Here is a 12,674-nt window from a genome sequence, read left to right as displayed (position 1 = left end):
TTATTTGTGAGTTAATTGACTGCCAGTTGTGTACACGCATACACACACACACACAACTAGTGATAACATTCAACTGATTAAAATTTTATTTAAGTACTCACCATTAGTAAGTTAACTGAATTGGAAAGTACAAAGTACACGATTCCACAGCCAATCCATAAAGAATATAATCATAAAACTATGAATTATTACAGACTCAAACTTCAAAACAAGAAATTTTAACAAATTGTCATGTAAAGAGTTCCTAATTGTTTCATTACGTTATTAGGTCGAATACAACTGAGGTTAACTTTTAACAAGATTTGTCTGATAAAAACATCCGTCAGGTATTAATATTATAGATATGTTAGTGTAAAACTATTGAGTATCAGACACAAACAAAAGCAAATACAAAATCTGTTGAGATGTAAAAGACTGCAATAGTGTAAAATGGTTTATTGACTACCGACCCCATCAAAGGTTCACCTTAAGAAAAATTAGTTTGTATTACTTGAGATTATCCCCATTCTAAAATAAAACTTATTGTTATTCCTTCCGTAATTTATGTTGTATTAACACGTCAATCGAAAATATTAACCAAAGGAATCAAGTGAATGCGTCTTCGTAAAGCTAGTGTATGCAAATCAATAAAAAATTGGGATTTCAACGCTTATCGACATAGATAGTTATTTTTTTATACCAAGAAATCCCCAATAATTTTTTTCTAATTATCGTAGGCAACATGAAAATAGCAGAAAATCATCCATTATCTCAACAAATCTTGTGAGAAAAATTTGTACAAACCAATTACTAAATATTTACCCAAGAAAAACCAAGATATAGTTACAAAAAACAAAATTTCGAAATATGGTTCGCCATGAAAAGATGATATACAGTTTAATGTTTACCTATTCCAATCCATAACACTGTCTGCTTTTACACATTTATCTAACAATGTCGTAGAAACATTTTTAACTTGTCAATTATCAAATTCCTGTAGATTACCAATAATGACAACAAGAAGCGATAACAGTTTTTCCAGCCAGATAGGCTGGTAACGCCTTTTCTGGGAAGCTTGTGTATTCACTTCTAGAATAGATTCCGTATTTTTACGGCTCACGAATCCACCATGTGGATGTGATTTTGTGGGGAACCTCGTCCCCACAGGCCATCGCGTGTATCTCGGTGTCGTAAGGAGAGAAAGTACAGGATTTCTGAAGTGTTTACTTACCCTCGATAGGTATAGTCTACATGCATACTAGTTAACACACGGACTTTCATCCCAATATTCCTTGGTATATATACAGGTATACCTACCCTGTGAGAAAATATACGTTACATGCACACCGATAACACACAGGTTTTATCCCATGCATCCCATAGCACAGATATAAGTATATTCACCCACCTAGGGGGTAGATGTTCACCACTTCCTTAGAAACATATTTGCTACACCAGACGATCTCTTACACATTACGTGCATATAATTAGGCCCATGGCTACCGCCTCAGTACTTCCGGACACACATATAAGCATAACCATTCTCTCAACAGAGGTTGCTGATTGCCTTTCCCTAGTACTTTTTAACCGTATTTTTTTATTGTCTTCGATCTAATAGATCGGGTCGCTAATTTTATTAGACATTTTCATATATATATATATATATATATATATATATATATATATATATATAGAAAAATCGATTGAGAAGACAGTATCACACAAATCGTAGGTTCAAACATCCTGATTCCTATCTAATCTATCAATGTCGAAAAAGATATTATTATTACTAATATGCATGCAAGTTGATAACATAAGCCTTTGTATTTATCACAATTATGTTAAGTATCATCACATAATAAACGATTAAATTTTTGATACACTTTAGTAAAAATTTCAGGATAAAAATTAATATCACTGGTCAAAATTACAGAAATGATAACAATTTATCTTGCTAAAAGGAGAAAATATGAAATTCATTGTCGATTAAGACAAGAAAACAATTACGTAGATGCCAACCACGACAACGAAGAGTGAACGCTAACAAAACAAGGAGAAAAGTTGTCACTATCAGTAAGTATTAGCAAGAGCGATCTGAAAATACACCTATCGTAAAAAAAAGCAACACCATTGTGGTTCGGTCAGTAGAACCAAAAGAAAAGACAATACAAAACGAAAGTAGTACACATATCAACAACAGTCTGAACACCTTGAAAATGGAACAGATCCATCACGTTTGTTTCGATCCAAAAGAAAGAAATCAGAAAACTACGTAGTCTGATTTAAAAAAACATTTTCCCGAATAGCCAAGCCCTTTTTCTATGAAAATAGTAATGGAAAAAACTCCTGAATCATCAATACATAACAAAAATAAATACACTTGGTTCAACAGTGTATATATTCAATGTGTAATGTGAGCACTGAATTAACCGCGTAACAAAAATGCACCCGTTAAGTACATAAAAACGAAAAAAGAACTTTCGAAAAACAAATTTACACTACTCACTAAATGATTAAGTAGTATAAAAATAAAACTATCAATAACGAAGACTGTAGATTTGAGGATGCTCAAGAATAACATAATGCTTTAAAAACGCAAGCATAATTCGAAAGAGGAAATTCCCAATTAAACAGATTAATTATATTAATAATAATGATACCCTTACTTTATTATTTATGGTTAGATGAATAAGTTAGTTAGCAAAATCTCAGTCAATTATGTGCATGTATGAGAATATTTTTTTAGTGCAAAGATTATGGTAAAGATCAAACTAAAAATACGAAGTCAAAAACGAAAGAAAAATAACAAAACAGTATTACAAAAATAAACGAAAATAATAATAATAATAAACCAGTTAAATACAAGTACAGAAGATTAAAAAAATTATGATCTCAAAAAGTCAATCAATCAATAAATGCGATGTTACAGATCCCAAATAGGTGTTGTCTTCAATTGAAGACGTTTTTCTTGAAGTCTTTTGTAACTAAATAAAAATAGAATTTAAAAATATTAAAGAGAAAATGAAAGATGTAACAAATAGAAATAGAAAGAATGGCAAAATTATTGTTTTTTTCTTCAAGACAGAAAAAAAAGGAACAAGAACACTTATATCAGAAAGGGTTTTGTGGACATTATAGTAATTTCAGTGTTTCCAGGTTTTCCATAATGGTCTAGCTTCAACTGACACATGATCTCAACCAATGAAATTATTAAAATATCCACAAAACCGCTTCTGATATTAATCAAAATATGCTCACTAGTGACTGTCTCCAAGAATAATTTACTGGATTTCTAGTGATAAGAAGTGAATAAGGGAGTACAATTGGGTCTGTTGTGAGATAATAACTCACTGATGACAATAGTGGATGCGTCGCCCAATTTCGTGGATTAGCTGAAGTTAGACATTAACACCGTTGGATACCGCCTCAGTGGTCTAGTGGTTAAGTGCTCACGTGCGAGACTGATAGGTCCTGGGTTCGAATCCCGCGGGGGGTGGGATCGTGGGTGCGCACTGCTGAGAAGTCCCGTAATGGGACGAAACGGCCGTCCAGTGCTCCCAGGTTTCCCATAGTGGTCTAGCTTCAACTGACTCATGATTTCAACCATTTAAAAAACATTTAAATCAAGAAACTGATATTCATTCTCTTCTTCGTATATGAAAAACTACTGTGCTTTTGAAGTGTTTAAAGTTTGGGTTAAGTGAAAACATACTACGTCAGTTTTATTGTAAAATGACCATGATGTTATCCATGTACTATTTATAAAAATATTTATGTCCAACTCAGTCGTCAGCTATTCTGGTTAGAGTCTTTTTTAGAAAGGTTATTTTATACGAAATGGGGGTTTGCTGACTTCATGCCCAACGTACCCCCTTTTTTACCCGGGCCTGGGATCGGCATTAGCCTAACGACAGCTACAGGTGGAAAAGAGGAAAACTAAAGAACACACTACAATGAGAAGTGAAAGCAGACATCAAAAGAATGAATAAATACTGGAAAGAATTGTCCAGAACAGAGTTCGATGGAGAATGTTGGTGGGCAGCCTATGTTACTCTACGAGGGATAACAGGCGTAATAACTAAGAGTCTTCAGTTAAACTTTCAACATATAACATGAACATATTGTTGGAAATTTGGTTCCAAACTCAGTTGAACATAATAAGTACCTTTATAATTGATATGTGGATGACATATAGTCATTTGTGACAAATCTAAAAAAGCAAACGGTCTTCTAAAAAACATTAACGTATTTTAAAAGTACATTAAACTTTCCTATGAAAAAGAGATGAATATATAATGAATTACAATCGTTTTCATTGCTACACATTTAGTTGAGACAGTTCATATCTAACTGATTATACTTTAAAACGGAAACTCCTTCAATTACCACAACGGCAAGTGAGAACACAAAAGACTGGTGAAATGAATATTTATTGACTTTCCAAGAACATATCCTCAAATAATTAGGAGTGAAACTTGTTTATCCGAAGGGCTTTACAGGGTTCTTGTAATGCAGCTGATCTCACTTCGTAAGCAAAATACTAACCCTAACTCCTCACCTTATTCACTAACACTAATTCCGAAACATATCTTGAATTAGAGAGATAATTTGGATTTAGCAAGATTATTAGACAATCGCCTAATGTTGTTCCTATACTTTAGTTTTACTTCAACTTCCTTAAAATTTGTCTAAATACAGTTATTTTTACAAGTTATCAAGACTTTAAAACTTCAAAGAATGGATAATCGATGAAATCTCCATCAGAGAATAAACAAAATATACTTCAAAACTACTTAGAATATATCAGAGAATGGAACGCAGAAAGTTGTAAAATACTTGGATTTGACACTTAACATAACATTAGTTAAAATGGATACCCAAAGTAAAATTCGTCAAACTTAAAGATAATAATAATAATGAGAATCCCACAAGCCAATTTCCTAACTAGTTATTTAATTTATACTCAATTCATATCTTTACATTCTACCTTTTTGAAATATATTCTCAATGTTTAGTGTTTCTTATTATTACCGAAACTATAATTATTTCAGCTCTTTTTCTATTGATCTTGTCAATTGTATCTCATTGTTTTAGTGTCAGTAATGACAACCTGACCCAAGGTATATTTATGCCATGCGGTGTCGATTACCACGAACTGATTGAATGCTAGACGAATTCCTTTAAAACATATATTTACATATATCAAATAACTGACAGGAATACAATTCAATCATTCCTTTTCACCCCTTTTGATAGTATAGCATCAATTATGGATAGTGGCTAGCAGTGGAATCCAGGACGCGCGTTTCGTCCTGTTTGGGGCTCGTCAGCTGGATGTACCTGCTTATAATGCTTGTAAATTAAGGCAATATCGAGGCATACGCACAATATGAACATATGCCAATAAGAGACTGATCAATTTCAGTCCTAAAACATCAATGTGAAGATTCAAGTAAAACAATACCAAGTGAATATAACATCAATTGTTTTCTAACTATTCGAAAAAAAGGAAGAATTACGATGGGCATCACAATAACAATTGAGATCGACATTCAATTAATGCAAAAGAAAAAAAAACAAAAATAGAAATTGTGATGTTGTGGAAATTGTTGAGTCTTAATTGCGATCATGAACCAGTCAGTGTTAGACCACCATTGGAAACCTGGAAGCACTGAACGGTCATTTCGTTCCAGTATGGAAGTCCTCAGCTGTGTGCAACCACGATCCTATGTGTGAGACTCGAGCCCAGAACCTTCGGTCTCGCGCATGAACGCTTAATCTCCATATCACTGAGCTGGCATCCAAGGGTGTTACTGTCTAACTTCAATCAATCCACGATATTGTGCGACCATCTTTCATTGTCTTCAATGAGTAACTGTCTCACACCCGATACGGATAAACTCCACTGGTCACAGCTTCTCACTAGAACTCTAAGAATTACCTCTAGAAACTAGTCACTAGTGAGCACATGATAATTATTAGTATAGGGTTTTCAATAGTGGTTTAACATTGGTCGGTTCATGATCTCAATTAAAAATAGAAAGACTGTTTCTAGACCGTTGATTATTCACATTCATTTGATAAATGAAGATAAATTTGTTGAAGAACAAGAATATCAATCAAACAAATATCTGTCAAGTTCAATGCTTTCTATAATTTTATCCAAGATTCAACACTACATCGGTAGGAGGTTATAAATTCAAAATAACAATATCATTTAAATAGAATATTTCGGTAACTGATTTATGAAAGTTGAAATACAAAGGAAATTTATCATTTTTTTAATTAAGAACTTACAACTTTTGCAGACTTTGTAATGGACCACTAACTGGACTATTTGAATCAAATTTATATTGTTGTATTGTCGGTGTTTTAGTCATGAATAGTTCACGATGTCCTTTTTGACTGACACGTAAAGTTTCTGTAAAACGTACAGCATCTTGTAATTCTAATAAACGTTCTTTATAATGATTACGTTCAGCTAGAATACGTGCCATTTCGGATCGTGTAAAACGTTTAACTTGAGCGGAATTAGTTGATTCCTATGATAAATCAAAAAGTTAGTTTTATTTTTCTATTCGATTACAGAAAGTAAAACAATTCACACGAACAATAAATCTGTGCCATTTCCAGTTTTCTTTTAAACTCATCTCGATTAATGTTGTTATGTTCAAGGGATTAAAATATCACCTAGGACCAGTGAACGGAACGGAAGTCAGCAACGCAACAACATAACAAGCTAAGCTATTCCTCTGAGCCTCAGCTCTGTTAACTAGAGGGAGAAGACCAGATTTAGACGGGAAAAGATATATATATATATATATATATATATATATATATATATATATATATATATATATATATTCCACAAGCAACCCGGAAGAGCAAATGAACAAGCACAGATCTCATGCGTATATATACAACACAAAAACGTCACAAAATAGCACACTAAAAAAGAAAACGAACCAATGACATTTAAGGTCTTTCCAGGTGATAAAAATGGGAACTTTTGGAGCAGAAATGTGAGATACGAATAAATATAATTAACCTACAAAAATGAGTCTACCAAGTGCTTTCTAGGGACATAGCATCCCCAAACAAATTTACCTACACTTGGCATTGCAAATCAAATACACATTACTTTACCAATAATATAAGGAGGAATTCAATTTCTTTTAAGCAAATAGATATATCTTGACAGGTAAATCTTTCTCATTTAACTGTTCTCTAGTCCAAGCCTATTCCTAAAAATGACCATTATCTATTGTAAATCTATTGGAACAATATTATATGAATAATTCCAAATGAGTTGACAACTGTTTCAAGGTAATTTTATGATGAACATGAAATCAGGTCAAAAATTAGATTTATTAGCCCAAAAAGTTAAATGTTGTTCGACGCAGTAAAAGAACAGAAGAATGATCCCGGTGATTATTTTTGACAAGGGTGAAAACAGCGAAATAAGAAAAAAACATTCATTTATTTGATGATTAGAAAAGATTTAAATTATTCTATTTTTGATAATCTTGACTAAATTTTGATCAATATTTGATAGAACATATACATTATGAGCTGATTGTCTCGATATAACCAATTAGACACAAATTTTACACTAAATAGATTAATTTATGGCTAGCAGTGACATCCATGAAACGCGTTTCATTCTATTCAGGACTCCATATAAGGATATACCTGTATCCTAGTGTTGATCTGCATAATGGGACACAGACATATCTCACTGAAGAGTATCAAATAGAGAGAAATGTGCGTCTTCAATTACACTGGTAGCCACAAATCTATCTGTTCTATAAAAACAATGATTAGCAGGAAAAAAAGCTCAACATCAATATTTTATTTTTAATCTTCTTAACTTGTGGTAGGTAGATAGAACTTTAAAACTAACGTCCGAATTACATATATGAGATACTAACAACCAGTTATTCGAACTGCAGTCGATGAAATACAGGATTCAAACATCCACTTCCCTAATCCAATAGAGTGATTAAAAGTAGTATGAAATACGCTTACTTTGTTTGATCTTTAATGTAGTGGCATTCACCTTTCAGCCACTAAATCCTAATTTAAAACCTTACCTCAACTACTTTGGTTTAGGCGACCAGATATTAAGTATCACTAGTTTTCATTCAGGCCCCCAAATGCTCTTATACGGCCGAAGGTGGGGAGAGTCCGCTCTTCATCTCTAAATGCTCTCATATGGTCACACGTATACAGCCACTGCTAGGGAACTCCTACTCACTGCCTTCTTGTGGCGTGGGTGTTGTTTACAAAATTGAGAGGACGAAAAGCGAATGTCCAGCGCTTTGATCAGGCCGGGAGACACGGAGAGTTCATCTAGGGAAGTTGGAAAACCCTTATTCCAAAGCACTGGTGCAAATGGGCTCCAGGATCCTAAAGGAACAAACAATATATGAACCAATCGTTGGACACCGGATGCCATGGGATCGCACCTCCTGACGTTACTCTACTGCCTTGTGGATCAGATATTTAAGTCTAAGGCTCCGGGTGTGACTCCCTAAGAAAACCATCTGCTTCGGTTTAGGCACCCGAACAGTATCATAGCCCACACACAAATCAAGTGACTTGTATTCAGTGCTCCTTTGTAATAATATTTATGTGTTCAAATAAATAAATAATAAATAAGCTTTCATAGGTGAGACTATAATTTATGGACGAATCAATCAGGTATAAACCAAACAGGTTTCGGATTCATTCATCCATTTAACTAAATAGAGTCTTGACATTATGGCTGATATCAGTTCATGATGAAAACCCTAAATCTAATTTCAAACCCTAACCATCAACTGTAAATCATCATTCAAATTCCTTACACTAATTTATAATTCTCATTTGATCTTAGTTATTAGATGGACACTCTCAAGTTCAATCTAACATCATTCAAAGGTTGTCCATAAATTATAGATGTAAAAACCTTTACGTATTTGGGCAGCATCATTGATGAACAGGGTGGATCTGATGCATATGTGAAGGCGCGGATCGGCAAAGCAAGAGCAGCATATTTACAACTGAGGAACATCTAGAACTCAAAGCAACTGTCAATCAACACCAAGGTCAGGATTTTCGATACAAATGTCAAGACAGTTCTACTGTATGGGGCAGAAACCTGGAGAACTACAAAAGCCATCATCCAGAAAATACAGGTGTTTATTAACAATTGTCTACGCAAAATACTTCAGATCCGTTGGCCGGACACTATTAGCAACAACGTACTGTGGGAGAGAACAAACCAGATCCCAGCGGAGGAAGAAATCAGGAAGAAGCGCTGGAAGTGGATAGGATGTACATTGAGGAAAGCACCCAACTGCGTCACAAGACAAGCCCCCACATGGAATCCTGAAGGTCAAAGGAAAAGAGGAAGACCAAAGAACACATTACGCCGAGAAATGGAGATAGACATGAGAAAAATGAACAAGAATTGGAAGGAACTAGAAAAGAAGGCCCAGGATAGAGTGGGTTGGAGAATGCTGGTCAGCGGCCTATGCTCCATTGGGAGTAGCAGGCGTAAGTAAGTAAGTAAGTACGATAAATTTTCCTAATCCAGAAGCTAAAATAAAGTAATATGAGCTTAACATATCAAACGATATTACATACTAAACAAAATAAAAGAACTTACTACATTTGTTTTATCTTGATATAATGATAATTTTTCAGTTAATTGACTTAATTCTGAACGTGCATCATTTAATAATTGATCAGTATTAGTTAATTCACTTTGTAAACGAATACGTGAATCAGTTAACATATCTACTGATTCACGTAATGATATATTCTCACTAATAATAATTCAATATTGAATAAATAATTATTACTATAGTGATTAATTAATCATTATTATTACCATTATTATTATTATTATTATTATTATTATTATTATTATTAATCAATATTGAACAATAAAATACAGAAATAATTGAATTAATCAAATAATTATTATAAAATAGAATTTAATTATCTAGATTTCATTATCACACATATTGATTGATATTAATTTTGAAAATAGAGAATAAGTGATGTGAAGAATTGAGATCAGTATAGGATTGTGGAGATTATTACGTTTTTTTTTATTAAGATCAAGAACCGATTGATGTTAGATCACCATTGAAAACCTTGAAGCACTGAACGGCCGTTTCGTCCTATTGTGGGACTTTTCAGCAGTGCCCATCGACGATCCTGCTCGTAGGATTCGAACCCAGGACCTTCAGTCTCGCGCGCGAACGCTTAACCTTTAGACCGCTGAGCCGGCATCCAATGGTGTTAATGTCTAACCTAGTGATGTAGGGAATTAATAATTAACTATGTATTGTTGTAAAAAGCATTGATGGTGTTTGATGGAAAAGTTAAACAAATAATCCTAAAGTTAAGCGTAAGGTAGTTTTATACTAGATTATGAGTTTAGTGAATATTTACTAACTACTGAATTGAGTGTATTAAGTGTATACCCAACCACTGCCTACATCGATACACAGCGGGATCATTGATATAGGAGAAGGTTGAAAGAGATGTACAAACTCCCAAAGTAGGAATCGATATCAGCCCATGGAAACATTGACTTTTAAACAAGTCAGATTGGTTTTAATCAGGTAACTAATGAAAACCAAGTCATTGGTTCGATGACTGAGATTATTAAAGCGTCTGGTATTTTCCTGAGGGGACAAATAATGTATGAACCTATTGTTAGTCATCCGGTACCATGGGACTGCATCTCCTAACGTCGCTTCACTACCTTGTGCATTAAACCTTTAGGTCAAAGGCTCGGAAAATGTCTCCCTAAGAAAACCACTTGCTTCAGTTTGGGCGCCCGGGCAGTATTCCAACCCTCGCAAAAATTGAATGATGAAGTTAGGCGCGTTCATATTCGGTGCCTTCTCGTACTAATGTTTGTGTTTAAATAAATAAATACAGTAAAGTCGTGATGTAATTGACAAAACAGAACAATCTCAGAGAACGCATTACACTACTAATCCACTGCAAGTCATTCATTCCTAAAATAATGTGCATCATTGTGATGGCTTGAGACAATCAGACATATCACATCGAGAACAAATGACAAGTGAAATATGTTGACGGTTGCACACTCAACTGGTCAACGTTCAATTTAGTTTTCCAAGGGAGATAAATATACGATATTGTTTGATAAGCTCGTTTAAATTTACCGAGAACGCATGGTCATATTAAGTAATGAGATTATGCGCATATTTCGATTTGGTTAGCCAATACAGCTTCATGTTCTCCTTTCGTTTTCCTATTCAATTAGTTGATTGAGCTACAGTATAGGAAGTGTGTATAACGGTAATATAAATGGGACAACCGCCAAACACAATTTTCTGACAATAGGTCAACTCAACACATTTTTATGTTGAGTAGTGTGAGCGTAGAATAAACAGAATTCATTTAGTTTGAACAGACTAAAGAGGCGAGTATATAAATAGATATTATTAGAGCGCCTTTTACATATAAAAAGAAGTAAGCATCGGTCATCGATTCCAAATGTCATTGTAGTTGTAAGCTAATAAAGTTTCATACAGTAGAGAAAAGAATATGTCCAGTTACTCAGTTAACAAAATCCAACATCAGTAATAACAAAGATAGTAGAACAATAGTCACAAATACTCTGTAGATTAAAAATAAGACCGAAAAATCTGTTAAACTTACGATGTTAAATGGTCAATTCTGGCTAGTAGGTCGTCTTTCACAACATTGAGAGCATTTCTTTACACACACACACACACACACACACACACAAACGCAAGCATCATAGAATGTTTAATATGATGAAAACAAAAGAAGAAATGACAAATAATATGAAATGTTATCTCTGAAAAAGTTATTTACAAGTTTATAATTCTCATTGTAGTTAATTAATAATCTTGAGGACATGATCTCTATTTCAAGGTAAGTTAGAAAAGACTACAAAATTAATCGATCAATAGATTCGTCCACATGTGATGGATTTGTGTACTCTCATACAAATCAAATTCAGTGGAAAAAAACACCGTTATAAGTTGGAGTGCACTGGTCATCAAACCAATAATTTAACTTTCAGTCAATGATTACAAAACACTTAAGGACGTTTGAAATTTAAAAGATAGATTCCCGAAACTTATTTGTCATTATAACCGATTTGGACATATTCAGCATAGCGTTAACCAGAGACCTGGTACTTGATTACATGATTCATATTTTCTACGGAATGACCTGATGTTCCAGTCTAACCATCATAAGACTTTTCAATTCCCATTTTTATTTAGACTATATAGGTTTATGTCAATGTAACAAACCATCTAGCTACCTTAGGTGATAGAACCTTGTAAATTTACTATATAATTTGTCAATTTACCTGGTACTTTAAATTTTAAATATGTACTCTTTAAGAGATGGTTTCACTACAGGCAAGTGATATATTAAGATGGAATATATATACAACCCAAAACCTGTAGAGTATTGATACCTACATTCCGTTTTTAAAGACGGCATCCTATACCAGATAATAATACGTAGTCCGTCCAATGAATACGCGGATTCAAGTCATAAATTTTTTAATTTACAAAATTTATAGTAAACTAATCTTATCGTCTTCAAAGTATTCCCTTTTGTGGCAGTAAGCTCATCCTTTCTTCGATTTCCCTGTTTGAAATATAAATGAAAGTCCTCAAAAG

At 33.6% G+C, this 12,674-nt stretch overlaps 1 protein-coding gene across 2 annotated transcripts in view; it reads right to left on the bottom strand.

The window, feature by feature from the left end:
* UNC16_1 (JNK-interacting protein) overlaps nucleotides 1–12,674 on the bottom strand; it is a 59,124-nt gene that overhangs the window by 21,461 nt on the left and 24,989 nt on the right. Inside the window, exons 8-11 of one of the 2 annotated variants that reach the window (XM_051217322.1) lie at nucleotides 11,671–11,727; nucleotides 9,632–9,791; nucleotides 6,277–6,521; nucleotides 1,678–2,963 (exon numbers count right to left, since the gene is read on the bottom strand). In XM_051217322.1, coding sequence (XP_051064705.1) covers nucleotides 2,903–2,963; nucleotides 6,277–6,521; nucleotides 9,632–9,791; nucleotides 11,671–11,727 — 523 coding nt within the window. In that variant the 3' untranslated portion in view covers nucleotides 1,678–2,902. Of the gene's footprint in view, nucleotides 1–1,677; nucleotides 2,964–6,276; nucleotides 6,522–9,631; nucleotides 9,792–11,670; nucleotides 11,728–12,674 lie in introns of those variants that run through there. The other variant, XM_051217321.1, reaches the window with a different exon arrangement.

The sequence above is a fragment of the Schistosoma haematobium genome, chromosome 5, assembly GCF_000699445.3.
Source record: "Schistosoma haematobium chromosome 5, whole genome shotgun sequence".
NCBI lineage: Eukaryota > Metazoa > Platyhelminthes > Trematoda > Strigeidida > Schistosomatidae > Schistosoma > Schistosoma haematobium.
Note: the sequence above shows the minus strand (reverse complement) of the source record. Positions and strands in the feature narration are given on the sequence as shown.